An 18,491-nucleotide genomic window follows, 5' to 3' on the forward strand; every position below is an offset into this window, starting at 1 on the left:
TCATTGTATCGAGTTACCTATAAAAGACCCAAGGTCCTGCAGTTCTTCAATGCGTAATTGTTTTGTCAAAATAATGAATGTAACGCACGTTCTGTCTTTAGCAAATCAAACCAATATCACGGGTAACCGATACAAACCCGAGATTTGTTAAGTAATTAAATGCTTAAATATGGAAAAAAATGGAAGTTCCGTGCGATTTTTACCGCTTTTTGTACGTTGTTTAATTGACAATTGTTCCGACGGAAAAGAATTAAGTTCAGGGCGATGTTTAGTCCCCACTTTTGAAAAGTGCTCTATAGACGATTGTGCCAACGGAAGATACGAAAGCTTCGCGAGTATTCAGCCTTTTCTAAGATGTTTCTAAAATTATATACACAGTTCCGCGAAAAGTGGATTCCCGAGATTCCTCCGTGTTCCGCATTTTACTGAAGTAGTTTTTTCGTGGAAACTCTTTCCGCGAAAAATGAAAATCCCGATAGTTACTGTGTCATTTTATCTATTTTTGCTGGGGACACTCAAGGCTTTCTTTAAAAAGGCTCGCACGGAGGGGAATCGCTTCACAGCAGACACAATCGTTAAGCAAACTATTGCTCGTATATTATTGTTTACAGCACGTGTTTAGTACATTAAAACATACAGCGCGCGAAACTGCGCATGCCGCAGTGAGTGGATCAGTAAACATCCTTATCGCACCGTATGTGTGAGTATACCCTCCGCCAATAAGGACCGTCTATTTATATGAAATAACTTGTTGATCGCTACTTGTTTAATTGTATGTGTAGTTTGTGCTGGATTAATACAATTGGGAATTGAAGAGTCATGGATTGGTAAGTGATATTCAATACGTTAGTTAATATTGGGCAATTTCAATTAGGTTAAACAATAAGTTAAGAACTTTCCTCGTTTGCTCTATATTTTATTTAAATCCCTACCACTGCTTTTTACATTCTTGAATTTTGTTCACAGATTGTGGAAATGAATGTTTTTAACTCTTTTGTCACATACACTGCATTAGAAAAGAACGCTATAAATCCGATTGCAAAGCGCCATTACGTATGTGGAGGCATACGTAAAATACAGCCTTTGTTTGATTATAATCATAATTTGAAATGGATACAATTATGAAGCGTTTGAAACACAAAAAAGATATTATATTATGTTTAATTTATTTCCTTTCAATTTATTAAAACACGCCGATCACTTAAATCGAATATTTATTCTGCAATAAATTATAACAGTATGAGTGTTTCGAGTGAAAGCCATACCAGTAACGGACACTGATTCGAGTGCCGCTTGAAAAAAGCTTTGTGCAATATTAGTTGTCCTTTCATTATAATAAAGCTGAAGTGTTTCTTTCTCAACTTTGGGCATTTACTGACACACTTCAAAAGTGCCCCAATCAGTAAAGTAGTTATATAAAGACGTGTTGAAGTCACCTATGTTTAAAGTTCGGTCAGTGTAACTTGTTTTTGATTATCATTGAAAATACGAACTTAAAATTTTCGTATTATTTTGGTAAAGGTTCATTATAGTGATGTGGTCTTTTGATAATAACACTAATAAGTACTTACATAAGTGTGCGTTGACCCATGAGACTGATAAAGCGTATTTACGTGGAATCTTAAAATAAATAATTCCTAGAAAACGAAGAAATGCATCCGGTATCTCTATTTGATCTACATACACATATACGTATGCTTTACATTAGATGCATGACTCATTATTAATGGAATGTGAAAGCTTATTCAGTTCAATTATATGTTAAAGGGACACTTGTTCACATATAGTAAAAAAAATTTTTTATCTAAAAGAAAGTTAAAGATAACTTTCAAGCATGCATATTAGCGTTCCGGCAAGAATTTAGTCAAGGTTCAGTAGTGAATACCCGCAGCTGCCTTACATATAGTTATAGAGCTTAAACATTCACAAACATAAGACATGGACAATAAAGTACGGGGGTTGGGGAAGTTCTGATTTTGCAACTTTATGGACATTGATACACTTGCGCTTCGGGCCTTGTTGAAAGTACTGCTTAAATTATATTTATGTCCTATAAAGCTTGATTATCCAGTGGTATTTCAAAAATATAGTAGTTAAATGGCATTTAATATATGAACATCTTCACCCAGCTCAATATATATTTTAAGTTATGACCATAGAATAGTTTTAAATAGTAGAGCTGTGTTTGGCATCATATTAATAACAATATAATGTAAAATTACATGTAAAACGACCAATTATTACATGGTTCTAAAATGAAACAATATAATATTTCCTCTATACAGCATCCATGTTTCTTTCTGTTGTTTTTGTTTTCGTTTAACTTACGAAATTTAAAAATTAATATTGGAATATAGTTTTTACAAAAGAAGTATTGTAGTTTGTAAAAAAGTATGGGCTTGTCCTTTTAATTTTTTTCAATAATCTTGTCAGACGTGTTTATAGATAAGAGCTGCGTTCTGTGAAACGGGGTTAAATGCATGGGCGTAAATTGTCGTCTCGGATAAGCCTTGTAGTCAGCTGAGGCTAATAAGGGACAACACTTTCCAATTTTATATAATTGTATGTGTCTCTCCAGTCTAGACGGAAAGTGTCGTCCATGATTAGCATGTGCAGAGTGCACAGGTTAATCTTGAAGGTACCGTGTGTTCATGCATTAAGTCCCGTTTTCCCAGAGCGCAACTTATAACTTATTGAGCAGCGTTCGGAAAAAACTGGGCTTAATGCATGTGCGTAACGTGTCGTCCCATATAGCTTGTGCAGTCTGTACGGGCTAATCAGGGACGACACTTTCCGCCTAAATAAGATTTTTGCTAAGAAAAGACTACATTTAAACGAAAAATGTCATAAAAGCGGAAAGTTTCGTCCCTGATTAGCCTGTGCGGACTGCACAGGCTAATCTGGGACGACACTTTACGCACATGCATTATGCCCAGTTTTCTCAGAACGCGACTCAATTGATCTTGATATCCTAACTTACGCTTATGTTGTGTGAACACATTACTATCCTTCGAAATTGCTTCTAGCAGACATTATTTTGAATCATTTTTATTTTGATAACCTGATTTTTTAGTTAACATGCGCGTTTACAATTGCGATGAACTGTAAAACAATTTTATAGATCTAAGGCATCTTAGAAAAATGTACAGAGTGCAGCATATTTTCGCTCTTCAAGAATATCACATTCGAGGGCCCACCAGGTTTGATCCAGTCCGCATTTTGTTTGCCGATGTATAATATATTTATAGTATTTGTTCGACTGCGGTATTTGCCTTAATACATATAGCTCTCATAATACATACATGCAATACATAACATATCTTCAGAAAATTTATTCATATACGTGTTTATGAATACGTCTCGACATTTCTAATTTTATGTATATTTGTTAAAATAGGTAACCTTCACAAACGAATTCGTACCGAGTTTTTTACATTCAGTTACCTCTAAAGTGGAGTTAACATGTGACTTAATGTTAAGTTTTATTTGCATAAAGGTTTGTTTCAGTTCGCGATTTAAAATATAAACAAACGGGAAAGTATTTGAAGAGGAAATGATAAGTTACCATAGTTGTTCCGTTATGTGCAAAGCATGCGAATGGCCATGTGTATCATATGGGAACATCATTTACAATATAGGCAATGTGAAACTTCATCTGCATTATTTTTTAAATAGTCTCTGAGAATGTGTAAGACTTCGGGTGTTTATGATCTTAAGGAGCGAACATTTTTTGCAATTTTCTTGTTTTTTCTTTGTGCAATGTTTCGATAAAAGTTTTCTTTATTTTCTGTGACGTCTCTTAAAATGTACCCTGGAACCTTTTTTAATTGCAATTCAAATTTAATAGCAACAAACACGCGATTTTTATTGCTTATGCTATTGAATATTTTATTTGAATATTTTATTTGAATATTTAAGGAATTGAAGATAAATGAAGTGACTATTATTTACTTCTCCTTCAATGTACTTGTTGTGCGCAAAAAAACGACGTTGTTACATTTCAACAGTAATGTGTTTGTTATATTTTCAGCCTTAGAGATTTGTTATTGAAAACGTATATGTTATATTTAAGTGTTCTTGTTAAACCCATTTATACATTTTGGTGAAAGGATGTGACAAAACATTTTTGTGAGATAAAACCCAATAGTATGAACGGGTTCAAACGAGGTCCCATAGCAAGCGTACTACCACCAGGCCACTGTTATCACTTATGTTTGGATCACACATTTATTTAAATACAAACAAAATTGTGTTGATATATTTACGCGAATGATCAATTTTGACACATTCTAATAACATGAAACATATATCGCATCTCGAATTATTATGCACTTGCTCTTCAATGGTTAAATCATCAAAACGATTTTGCCCAAAGTATGTTTGGCCAGTATTGGGACAGTTTTACTATTTCGGTAAACACATTGTGAAAACAGGAAAAGTACCAACCAAATGATGACACATTTATTCATATATCTATAATGTAAAGCAACGATATTGTTTTTGAATACGTTTGGGGATTATATCCGGTATTGTACTCTCAATGTGAGTTATATAAAGAGTTATAATATTTAATTACGATACACATTTTATCCAATAAAGATTTATTGAGTTTATAAAAGCACTCACGTAGTTAATGGTGTTTGATGAAAATATTAGTATAGAATATTAGATATACCCATACCGTTAGTATAAATGTTACCAACTGCGTTTTGGAAAGCCACGGTGTACATAAACTTTTTATTGCATTATAACTTTTTGACATAAAAATTCCACTTTCATTATTTTATTTAGGTTTATTAACAAGCAAAAAGCGTGCGGTTATAAAAATATTATTTCAGCAAAATTATGATAACATATCACTGGGTTTTATTTATCACTAAAATTGATTCCTTTTTAAGTGCTAACTTTAATTATGTTCACCCATCTCTTTTAATTGCGCCAATCTCATAATAATTATTATTATTGTAATTCATAATATTGTTATCATTTATTTTTTGTTTCACATTTACGTTCTATATTTCAACTTTCGTTTTAGTTTCTTTCGTTTTATTGGCATTAATCAAACGTACACTACAAACATGAATCAAAAAAGTACCATACCATAGATTAATTCACATATGTTGTTCATTGGACCATTCTGTTTATTTGAATTAATTTGTATATTTAGTTTTGTATTTCGGTTTGAAAATAGATATGTAGTAACACTGAACAAATTAAACATGGCCAGGTCCCTTTCTTATGCCGAACATCGTTTCATACATAAAGTTATTTAATAGATTTTTTATGACATGGAAATGATTTCTTCTTCTTGACTTTAGTTAAAAATATACATTGTATTGCAAATATATATTATGTCATTTATAAAATAATTATTTTAATGCATAGATTTTTACAATAACAAAGTGTTTGTAATGAAACTCCTCTTCATTTTGTATACTTGTCTATCAAGTATTTCATAGAAGTGCAATTTTATGATAATATTGTTTGCATGTTTTGATTTCCAAATAATTGGAAACACTTTCATAATTTGAGTATTCTTACCAAGATAAACATCAATCGACGAAACATGATTAAGTGATCCTTGATAAATTCTCAGAAACGCCAACCATTATTTGACACTGTTCACAACTTCCGTTGAAATCCTAGAAGTGAATTGAGTTTCCCCTAACTTTGACTTCATGTTCATTACACAACTGTAGTAAAACAGATGTAGGAAAACAACAATAGGTACAATTAAATTATGATCGTTTTGGGTCAGAGCTTTATTAGTTACCCTGATCTGAATATGCAAGTATAAATACAGTTTTTAAAGTAGTATAAAATATGTATAATTAAAATAGTAAGATCAAACTTTTAAATAAAGGACCCTCTTGCTAGCAACGATTACTTGTTGGTTGGTGCAGCTGTATTGTTCACTTTGTATCCATATGTTTTATCAAATATGCAAACTTTGCAAACGAGTATGTATATGTGTTTTTAAGGAGCAGTACATGCTGACGGTCGAATACTTGTTTCTACCATGATCACTTTGCAAATTGTGTTCGGCTTCACTGTGGCCGTGCTTATGGCATCGATGGCTGATTCCATGGTCCAGGGTTTGTATATATATATATTTTTCGCGTGTTACCACTGTTATTTGGATGCATTTGGATGAATAACTTGCATCATTGTTTATGAATATGTGATCATTTATAAAGTGCAAATATACAACAATTCTACTATGAAATGAATTGTCTTACATTTATTGCAAATTATTCCTGTTTTATTAACATAATGCTTCCTGTTGTTGTTTTCCAGAACTAATGAATCCAGCCACTCCCGGTGCGTGCGTTGCTGACGACCTCAACATAACCTGCAATTATACCGGCAACCAACCTAAACCTAGACTTGTGTTTAAATCCGACCCTGAAAGGTCACACTGGACCCAAACCGACGAAATCGTTGCCACCTTCCATTTGTCGAATATTTCGGCATATGACAACTACGTCAATATCTTTTGCTGCGTGGAAAGTTGCGTCCCGTTCGCACCTTTTCGACAACCAGCTATACTCCGTGTTTACAGTAAGATGTCATTATTATTTAAGTAAGTAGTTTGCATGCTGTGTAGTGTATAGTACGACTGCATCAACATCCGGATATTCTAGTTGAAAATACTTTTAGAAAGTATCTATTATTTCAGTTCTGTAGAGCTCAACCAAACACAACGTGCAAATGCTGTAATGTTTGAACGTCACTTGTCCGCCGTTAGTCGCCGCGCGTCGTTTGCATTTCCTTGCATTTTCCAAGCGGCCACAACTTCGACTTGGAAAAGGGATTGTTTTACATATGTCAAAACACTATGATTAGCCTTTAAATCAAATATTTAACACAATCCACATACAATGTATACGAGCATTTGTCTTAATTACATATAGACCGAGTTCGAAACTCAATCACGTGGAGTCAAACACTTGGGCACCAAGAAAATTATAGAAAAACCTTGTGAACACACTAGAGACCATATGCATTAATCAATCTCTATGAAACGTGGTCAAAACATTTTTTACCGTGACATCTCGGCCGAGTTTAACATTAAGTTACGTGGAAAAAATTAAGACAATGATTTTAAAAACTCTTGAAGACACATGTTATGCTCAACCTTCGTCAAACTTGGTCAAAACATGTGCTTAATGATATATCGAAAAAGATCGCAACTGGATGACATAAGATTGAAAGGTCTAGGTCGCTACGTAAAATTAAGAGAAAACATATTGACAATTATTGCCACCACATGTATTTGCTAGTCTCCTAGAAGCTTGGTCAGAATATTTGCTATATAATATCTCGGACGAGTTCAAAACATGGTCACATGGGGTTAAAATAGATATTTGTTCGATTCAACGAAAACGATTGCCAACAATATAGAGACATTTTTATTGCAAAATGTGCATGATATTTGGTCAAACATTTCCAGTAATGATGTACATGTAAGTTGTGACGATGAGGTTAAAACCTAGGTCATTATATATAGTTTAAGAAATTGTATGGAAACACTATAAAACCTATTTGATTGTCCAATGATTGTGAAATTTGTATGCTACTTGGCAAGATCATTTGTTCCAGAGATATCGCCGACGCTTGCAAAACTAGGTCACTTTGATCAATACAAATATAGCTTGAGTAAACATGATATATCGGCCGTGTTTAAATCTGAATTAGTTGTGGTAGAGAACAATCCTATTTGGTCATATTAAAGAAGAATATTGTTACCTCTAGAAACCACATATATTGGTCAGTCTTCGTGATACTTGATCCATTTGTCCAAAAGATGTAAGAGCTGAAATAAAAATTGGATTATTGGTGGGTTTAAACAAGATCAAATAGTCAAACGGTTAAAAATACTCTAAATACACCATTGACTGCAAAATTGCGATGAAATATGATTAAAACATTTTCCTAAATGATATCTCGGCCTAGTTCTTATAACACTTATAAACACTGTAGAACCAATGCATGTTGCCCAAACTTCACGTAATTTGGTAATAGCATAAATTATAATGATTTTTCAGCCATATTCAAAACTGGTTCTTGTGTGGTCGAAAACTAGTTCACTTGGTTATGTTAAAGGATAAGCAGGTGAATGGGGTAAAGCGATTATCGACAATATTAAAAAGTATATAGTAATTCCATTGATTTCAATACATTAAAAAAGCTATGAGTCAAATAAACGTCGGTGTACAAGTTTAAGGGCCAAACTTAAAACTGCAGCGCGGCTAAATTTAGATACTTATATTGAATATTACAAATATAAAATTTGTGCAACACGATGTGTTTCTTTGTTAAATTATTATTATCGTTAATAATTTCAAACCATTGATATACAAACATAATACTAAATTTATATACATGTAATGCATTATGACTACAACAACCATTTACCATAAATGCATCAATGACCAAGATTAACTATTAAATGATATTAACTGGATACTTCTTATTGCAATAAACACATGCATACACATATACTGTGGGTAGGAGGACTTTTTGATCTCAAAACAGTTATAGTTTCTTTATTTTTTGTCATTGAATTGATACTTATTAACGATAACGGTTGATGGATTCATATATAAAAAGTAATCCCCAGGTATGCCCAATTCTGACCTAAGTTTAGAGTAAATTTTGACCTTAGTAGGTAAGACTCCAGTGACAATAAATGAGCAAATAGAAGAACTATATGATTTTACACAATAAGTATCAAACCCCTTAAACGTTGGACATGAAATGCGTCATCAACTTATTGATTACAAGAAAACATGCGGACAAAATAATTAAATCTAATAAAACGTTTGGAATGATCTCTGCAAGTCTTCAAATTATGTCGGACAATGCTGCCCGCCGTATATTTTCCAAACGGTCGTCAATTTGAAAATCTACCGGCAATGCACGACAAGTGCGACGGCCTTGTTGAGTACATGTTCCAATCCGAGTGATTAATCTTAAACTTAGTCACACCGCTTTTATATCATTCGGGTCAAGTAACAGCTGACGACAGATAATGGATCATAAAAGACATTGCATACAAAATCACCTTCTCAAATAACCATGGTGTTTTATAAACACCTAAACATTCTGTGACGTACCACTTTGGGAAATACGATTGATAGGATTTTATAATTAATCACCAGATTGCTACTATGATGGTTTCCATGGAAGCAATGCCGACATAATGTAAAAAAAAGCTGCATTGTAACTGGAGATGTAACAATTACAGATTTTGAAACTAGAAGAAGATAAATCGAAATACAGTCGAAACCGATGGCCATCCGGAAATCGAGCCATCCGATATATAATACACTTTTTTTTCACATCCAGTTGAAGATTACACATATTGTTTGAACTCCATTGTGTACACACCGGTCTTACTGACAATAACGTAGTGACAGTCACCATCAATGTATAGAATGCTTAAACTCCGTACTTCTTTGTACTGCTTTCTGCTTTTGAATTAACAAGTACCAAATATGTACTAAATACTTTATGTACCTTTATTTTATTTTATGTCATCTTTTACTCAAATCAATTAACGATTGATAACCAATTATTGTTGGCCTTTAATCTAGCTGTCCTAATCGTTTAACAGTTTATGCAACCCGAAGCGAGTTGGAGCCATTCAAACAAAAGAACGTGTGAAAATTGTGACCGGGACTGTCACAAAACAGTTCGAGCCATCCGATAATTCGAGCCATCCGACACAATTTTATATGAATATATAGCAATACAAAATCGGTGCTTTGATGAGAGTTCGAGCAAACCGGAAATTCGAGCCATGCGATTTCGAGCCATTGGGTTTCGACTGTAAATCGATTAATAAATTTGAGTCATTTATATTGCCACCTTGCTACTTAAGAGCAAGGTTATAATTTAACTAAACAATTACTTGTTTACTTGATTTCTGGAAAGAGCCCGATACAGTTTGGAAAAAAAAATCGACTTAACCTACAAAGGAAAAGAAACTTTCCAAGAAATACTTTAAAATTAGGCACAAATTGCATCATACAAATGTTCTTAGGGAAACCGGGCCTATACAAGGCCTCTGTCAAATAATGAAAACATCACTGAACGTGAGCAGGCCGATAATAAAGTTCACGCCAGCAATTATACTTTTGTACGAATCCACAATTAGGTATATCATGCTCCTCAACATTTTACAAATAGATGATGAGAATAATGTTTATGACCGACTTAGTCATATCTCGGGAACCTAGTATATCATGCACGTCCGAATATAAGTTATTAATTCTGTTCAATAATACAATACTACAAACTAAAAGAAGATCAATCAATCTAATTATTTATGGTTTTATTTTCTGTTCTGTAGATCTACTACTTTAAGGAATGAGATTTTGAAGGTAGCATTTTGGACTTTGGTTTTTGGTATTAAATATAAGAATTAACTTTAAAAAAACATTTGCAAATGGTACCGATTATTTTAAATAACCAAAGCAGAATTGTGATTTAATTTAGATTTAAAGATTTATATGAATGTATGCACATGAAAAGCGAAATTCATCGAAACATATAATTGGTAGCATTTTTCAAAACACAATTTATTTTTCATAGAACGTGGCTATACCAACTATAATACTGAACCGATTCATTTATTAAATTAAAGACGCTGCTAGTCCTATTGTTTCGGCAACATACGCAATATCGAAAATGATAATGATAATACTGAATTAATTTATTGTAATTCAAAGTGAATAGCTGTTTTTCGGAACAGTAAGACCAATAAACTAGCATGGGATTGTGATATTTTAATTATTAGAACATTGAGAGAATGTTGTCTTAACACGGTATTATTAAAACATCAATCTTTATCATGTGATCAAAGAATGATTTTTTAATAAACCATTTAAATTTGAAATATTAACGACAAAAAATTGATTGAAATAAGTGAAGCATTATAATTCGGTAATATGTAACGGCAATTGTATACATGGGATATCTCCGGGGCATTGTGCATCATAATGCTCAATGGTAGCAAACATCGATAATACATATTTGATGTGCACATTGGGAACAAAGTGTAAAACATTTCTTACAACATAAGATGTTTTAGTAACGAAATTGGCATTCAACTTCATAGAAACCACTAAAATGCATTGGACTGTTCTTTGGTCTGGGCTCTAGTTGTAACATGAAAATTGCAGGGACGGTCTCTTTAAAATGAAGTAACTGCTATCACACTGTTTGTGCTCTCTCCATTTGTTGTTAATTAAAAAAGCTATTTTCAACGAACTCAGTTTTTATTTAAAGCAATATGATTGGTTTTTCATTTTATAATTTTGCGGTTAGATGATTTATCATCCCACATTGGAGCTATTATAGTCCAACAAAAACCTAATATTATCACGTCGCTCGATCTTTGCAATTCAGTAACTGTTAGATTTATAGCTCTCATACGTATTGCTTAAATGTGTAGCAATCACGTTATTGTGATAGGGAAGTGAGGAGGATCCTCTACGACTCCCTTATGTATACGGTAAGCATGCGCACAATTTTCTGTCCAGTTTTCAACAGACATAACTTGTGCAATTCACCTTAATGAAGACGTTTTTGGTACCCTTTCATGAACGCATATGCGAATAACCTTATTAATGTTTCCGTTTGTGTACGCGTATGGTATAACCCCCCTATTTCTATCTAGTTATACAGTTACTTTGTTTTACAGCTACTTGGTATGTAACAATGCTATTTCTGCTTTTTCTTTTGAGTTTTGTTTCGATTCTTTTTTTTTGTTGTTTTGTACGAAAAAAGTTACACTTATGATAATTATGTTGCATGTTGTTTCCTTAATCTCGGAGTACAAATGTCTTAATACAGTTCGCATTTTTTCCTGAATCGTTATGTTATTTATGTATTTCATACTTATAGTGTTTAAATAATTATCAAATTAGTATATATCTTCATAATATATGTATTATGCTAGTTTAGGTGCAAATAATTTGGTCATAACAATTGTTGCATATTTGATTCATTTTAAATACATCACCTATTACATCTTGATTATTGTTGATCTTACTTTGAAATTGCTTGAAAACATAAAATACTGTCCAATATTAACTTTAGGCTGATAGTGGTCGCAATAAAAATAATAACTTAAAAATATAATTGTGGTATATAAAGTCACATGGTAAATATGCAATAAATATGTTGCTGCAACAGTTCAGTCATCCAAGCGCTCTCTGAATTAATTGTCATTTTGTTTAAATCGCAGGTCAGCCTATACCACTACAAAATTTTAGTTGTGAAGTCTACAACTATCATGAACACATGTCATGCACGTGGTACCTGGGTCAGAAGTATCTGAGTACTCCACCAGGCATCGAATGCAATTTGTAAGTAAAGCTGTACATTTAAAGAACGTATTATGTATTTATATATTAAACGACATATCGATATAGGAACAACTATGAGCAGTAGATATAGTGATTATAATACCCTTCCCAGGATACAGGATGCATCGGAATAAGATGGTAAATCAACATCGCAGAGCGGGAGGTGGATTATAGGAATGGCATTTCTGCTTCCTAGGAGGATATCATGTCAAAGAAAAACACAGAAACTTTCATCTGTTACTATTAAAAATACCATATAATACTTATAGGGGGTTACAAACGAAGATGACACATTTAAAATCCCATCCAAATCACAGAGCGTATCAAACGTTTTGAAATGCAACTATCACAGACGTTTTTATAAAGTTGTGGAGATGTAAATAACGCCTTTTTTGCAGTCGACTTCCCAACAATTCTGGTTCATGGACAAACTGCAATCAACGAATCATATGGAAATTTCAAGACAATTTCATCACAGTTGTTTTACGCTCAACGGCGGATGGAGACTTCAGCATGAAACAAGTTGATTTCAAAATGACTGTCGTCTCACAATGTGGCAAAAACGTCTCTGAAGTGTACCAAGTGCATACAAAGAATATAGGTTTGTTTGTAATTATTTATCTATTCCATTCATCGAACTATTCCCGAAAATTAAATATTACATTACCGATAGTTTTGATAACAAATTGCGTAAAATGGAATTCTTGTTTAAGTAAAATAGTCATGCTTCCCTGTATTCAAAAACTTTAACTTCACTGTTTAAAATATACCGATCGTCCAAATTTGGCAGAATATGAAGTGTAAAAGTAAATAGTTTGTTTTGTAATTATGTGTCTGTCAATAAAATTAATAAATCATTTCGCTAAAGATGTGAATTTCAGGTTAGCATGCACATAAATTATATGTCGCGTTTTTTTTAAATTTAATTTTGTTAAAACCATTAATCGGTCATCAAAAATACGCTGCAGAAAAATTGAGCAAACCGAACATTTAAGTATTGTGTAAACAGGACAAAGTCAATCGTACAAGTTTTATTAAATTTAAAAGATCTGATAGTTGATAATATTAATTTGAAGATCTGAAAGTTTGACTACATGAATCAAATGATTTGAACGTTTGACAAGATACAAAACGCACCTTATATTTTCCCAAGATAAAATACATGATCTGACAGTTTTACTAACTCAATCGAATTTCTGACAGTGTGACTAAATAAAAGTTGAAGATCTGATAGTTTCACTACATAAATTGAATGATCTGAGTTTGCCAGGTTACACATTTTCTAGGCCTTATAAACAAGTTTTTTTTAGAAAGGCGTGATTTAAATTTAAAAGATAAATTTTGTGATTTTTTAACCATCAATTTGTTGTGCATGTTGTTGTTCTAAGCGTAATGAAATGTTCAATGAAATAAATTGAAATACATATATTGAATCGCAACTTGTATGTTTTAACATAGACGAATTGCGTTATTTACAAACATTGATATACCTGTAGTTTTATTTATGAGTGGAAACAAGAAAATAACACCGATGTAAAATATTCATTAAACGTAATATTTTTAATAAATTAATCTATTGCATTATTGGTATAAATAAACATATACCAAATAGTAGCTTATTAAATCTAATAAAAATAAAACAATTTGGGTTTGTTTGCGAAAAGAAAGCAGTTTACACTAAATAGGAAGGAACTTAACTAGTCAGTTATGCAAATTGTGAAATTGCGGTTGCATCGGCAGACCCTCATAATAGCATGGTTTCTCTTTATTTATGGTAATCGGTTACTTACCAAAAAGTCTGATTAAGACGGAACACGGTTAAAAGCACAACAATTAACACGCAACAAATACATTAAATTAGTAACACTGGTTTTACATTTTTGTACAGTTATTGCAAAGCTGCGTTTAAGTCAATGTATAATTAAGCTTCAACTTTCCCCTTAGCCGACAAAGATGAACACCACTTCAGACCTGAGCAACAGAGATGTAACTTTCTAAAGCACTATGAAATGGCCGAATCCCTATATGTAATAACATGCGTGTTTCAGTGCGCCCCGCCCCTGCCAAAGATTTATCGACTGTCGTGATCAACAGCACATGCATCGAGTTAGGGTATACACAGACAGTGTACCTTAATTACAGTCTGAAGTACACCCTTACTGTCTCCAGTCGTTGGAATGATACCAAGGTTAATGTTGTCAGGTGTATCTTATAAATAATTATGAAATTTACTTAAACTTATGAGTGACAAAAGTGTCCATATAAGATAGTATCGTTTATATAAATACTTCTGTTTACATGGCCATTAACAACTACTGGATTTAACATTTTATATGTAGACAAAAGTATTCAGCCGATTGAATGCTTTAATTATCTTAATATTTCGATTGGATATAAATGACCCATATTCATATGGAAGGACAAAAGTTACAATGACAAAAAAGCGAGTAAAAATAATGTAAGGGTGTTTTTGGTAAAGGGATCCTCAAAGCGAACCATGTTAAACCATCTAACATGGGAGATGGAAAGATAGAATTACAGGCGGACGGACGATACGACAACTATATGACTCCCATCGGTGGCATAATAAGTGATATTCTTTATTACATGACTAATATCTATGCCTAACGGATTAATCTGGGCTTTGTGCAAAAGTTTTTCTAGCAGAACATGTTCGGAGACGAAACTATAATGTGGAACAACAATTAAGGAAGTAAATGACACACGAACGTTTGAATTTTGAATACATGAAATTTCCATTTTACAAGTTATCACGTCATGAATGTGTCTTGCCCAATCATTGCAGGTTTTCACAGGTGTATCAAAACAGGCAATCAACAAGCAACTGGTGTGCTACCTGCATCCCTACACCGAGTACACGATGACTGTACAGCTTCAACCGGAGCACGGAGGGTTGTTTAGCAGCCCCGGCACTATAAGCAGCATAACCCTCCAGAGTGGTATGTTACTAACATGGAAGAAGCTTTGCAATGTGTCCCTTTTGTTGCATTTGATATAGAAATAATGAAAATCGCTCCTTCCACGTAGGTATGTTACTTATCACGCTCATTCCGCTAATATGACTTTCGTTGTTGGACGGGTAATTTTTCCGCTATGTTATTATCTGAGCAGTTTCGGCGATAAAACTCTATGTTATTATTGAGCAGTTTTTGCGATAAAGCGCAATGTTACTATCTGGGAAGTTTTTATTATAATTATCTGTTTGAGATTTGTTTATTAGCTGTACAATACAGGTCACACAATACAAATAAAAACACTATACTTGAAAATAATTAAAGCTGAAACCGCCACCTTGCAACTTTTATTGTAAACCATTAGGCATTGAACATAGAGGCTAGCAAAACTTCATTTCATAGTCTTTTTTTGATTTCATAATCTGGCTTTATGTTATATGAACAGTTTCAATAAACTTTATCACAATATTCAAAATAGTATAACTTGATATAAGCCAAGTCCTCTCAATACTTGTAATTTACGGCCTATGCATGACATTTTATAGGTATTGTTAATCGCTTACCGCTCAGAAAACCCAATAGTTTACATAAGCTATTCACATATCATAGTGAAAATATTGGTGCTCCAAAACCAAGGTAAACTGAATGCTAACCCAATGCCCCCTCGAAATGTGAAGTTGCACATTAAATTTGAATACACTTTCATCTTCAGTTGCTGATCTCTAGTCCCACATTATTCAAATATTTATCTCTTTGAGTTGTTGATCAAAGTTTGTTTGGGTCCAAGAGAATAAGGTGTTAAGATTTTCCCTTTATGTAAAACGATTGGAACTCTGAAGATTTTGAAACGAAATTAAGAGGATGTATTGAAGCAACTTAAATACAATCAAAATGTGTCATGCTTTAAGTTATCATTCTTGTATAATCATGATATCTTGAGAAAACACAACAGCTTATCAAGATGAATATTTTTTTTGAGCTTCGTAATGAGAAGACTGGGCTTAATGCATGTGCTTTAAGTGTAGCCCCAGATAAGCCTGTGTAGTCCGCACAGATTTATCAGGCACGACACTTTCCGCTGACAGTGGAATTTTGTTAAGACAGAAATTCCTTTACAAAAATTGCATATAATCGGACAATCTTTTCCCTGATAAGCATGTGGGGACTTCACTGGGACGACACTTCACTTATATACATTAAGCCCAGTTTTTCAAGACCTAGGCTTTCTTTGTTTCGCAGTGCCATCATCAGGTCCACTGTTGATTCGCGGTGGGTACCTCTGGAATCCACAAGATTGCATACGCGGCAGACACCGGGACCTCACTGTCTACTGGCAGGTACTGAACCGATTTGTTAACATTTTAGCCGCGCTCTGGGAATACTGGGCTAAATACATGTACGTTAAGTGTCGTCCCAGATATGCCTGTGAAGTTTGCACAAGCTTATCAGGGACGACACTTTCTGCTTAAGCTGTATTTTCGGTTAGAAGAGACTTCATTTAAACACAACTTTTCATTATATTGCTTTTGCTTATAATATACATACATTTTAATCAATGTAAAACCCTTTAAAGTGGTTTTAAAATGGTTTGTTATGTCCAATAAATAGTACTTCATTCATTTTAATTGTACACCTGAAAGAATTGGGCGTTCAGATGGATAAAACAAAGATTTTAATTCACATCTTTGTTGTTCGTCTTATACTGATAACAATACAATCAAAATGAAGACAGATTTAACTGTCTGTCTCGTTGTGAGGAATGTCTTATGGAAAAGTGTTCACTGCCTTAAACAACTATATCGATCAATTATCTATTTCTAGGAGATACCAGACAGTCACAAAAATGGTGACATCATTTATTTCACTGCGTCTTTAACTCCGCTTAACGGCGGGGATGTACTAACCGAGTCAGATGTCGCCTCGAAGGTCCGCCAGAAAAGTTTCCTGGGTCAGCGCGTGAGGTGTGATACGGCCTATACTGTCACTGTCGCTGCGTACACTAATATAGGGTCGTCACCTGTAAATTACACAATTCAAGTTTCCAAATTTAGCACAGGTATATGTAATTTGTTTTTCTTAACTAAAATAATACGATGTTTTCTTTCCAGTGGCTATTTTTTATATATAAAATGTTGCCATGTATTGTAAAATGTAGTATGTGTTTATAGAAAGAGTGTATTATGTCATCTTTTATTTCACAATAATTGTAATAAAGAAGAATAATGATGCTATGGTTACCACTTTCGAAGAAACAGGGTATATTTTTTTGCACATGTATGTCGATTATTTTCTCGGTTGGTGGAATGGTCAGTTCTTTCACCATTTTGTCTTCGCATGACATCTGGAGAATGCATAGACCTGTCATCATCACAATCGGTTGGCGGTTGCTTTTGAGGAAATAAAGATGCCTATGGATTTCGATGTCTACAGTTAAACTGTCAAGGACATAGGGGCTTATAACATGAATGTTAATAGATGCTATGCTTATTTTAAGTACCCAATTTAACATTCTTTAAAATGACTTTACTTGTGATAAAACGCATTGTGATATCAACATTAGACACTGATTTTCATATGTATTCGACTTATTATGAATCAGCTGCGATAACCGAATCATTAATATGTGAAATCTCACCTCCTACAAAAATGACCTAATCCGATTGGCTTAGAGCGGCCACGTGCCCATGGTGTATTTTCCATACACCCCGAGTAATTTCCTTACACCCCGAGTAATCGAGGAGTCGGTTGAGATATAATCGTTACACAGTAAGTAACTGATGGTGTATGGGATATACACCCTCAGTACTTTTATACCATACTCGAGCTTTGTTCTCGTATGAAATAACTGAGTGTGTATATCCCATACACCATCAGTTATAACAGTGTAACTAATAATCCTCTCAAACAAGATGTTTATAAAACAAAAACAATTCCAGCCAGTATGTATTCATATATTGAATGTAATAGTTTGATAATGCCAGCAGTCTGAAAAAAGTCAATATATGAATTTCATTCAATTTCAGTAATGTCTTTATTACCTTAGGTAACACACTTTAAGCAAGCACTTGCCTCCATATAATATTGACAGGAAATGAATTTTAAATGACAAACGGCATTGAAACTAAAACGGATTTCATTG

At 33.4% G+C, this 18,491-nt stretch overlaps 1 protein-coding gene across 1 annotated transcript in view; it reads left to right on the top strand.

Annotated features, from left to right (window-relative positions):
* The first annotated feature begins 579 nt into the window (after positions 1-579).
* LOC127867102 (uncharacterized) overlaps positions 580-18,491 on the top strand; it is a 31,946-nt gene continuing 14,034 nt past the window's right edge. Inside the window, exons 1-9 of the mRNA XM_052408096.1 lie at positions 580-827; positions 5,982-6,095; positions 6,298-6,561; positions 12,257-12,377; positions 12,776-12,978; positions 14,426-14,565; positions 15,184-15,337; positions 16,592-16,689; positions 17,174-17,408. Coding sequence (XP_052264056.1) covers positions 6,020-6,095; positions 6,298-6,561; positions 12,257-12,377; positions 12,776-12,978; positions 14,426-14,565; positions 15,184-15,337; positions 16,592-16,689; positions 17,174-17,408 — 1,291 coding nt within the window. The 5' untranslated portion in view covers positions 580-827; positions 5,982-6,019. The remainder of the gene's footprint in view (positions 828-5,981; positions 6,096-6,297; positions 6,562-12,256; positions 12,378-12,775; positions 12,979-14,425; positions 14,566-15,183; positions 15,338-16,591; positions 16,690-17,173; positions 17,409-18,491) is intronic.

This window comes from Dreissena polymorpha, chromosome 1 (assembly GCF_020536995.1).
Source record: "Dreissena polymorpha isolate Duluth1 chromosome 1, UMN_Dpol_1.0, whole genome shotgun sequence".
Taxonomy (NCBI): domain Eukaryota; kingdom Metazoa; phylum Mollusca; class Bivalvia; order Myida; family Dreissenidae; genus Dreissena; species Dreissena polymorpha.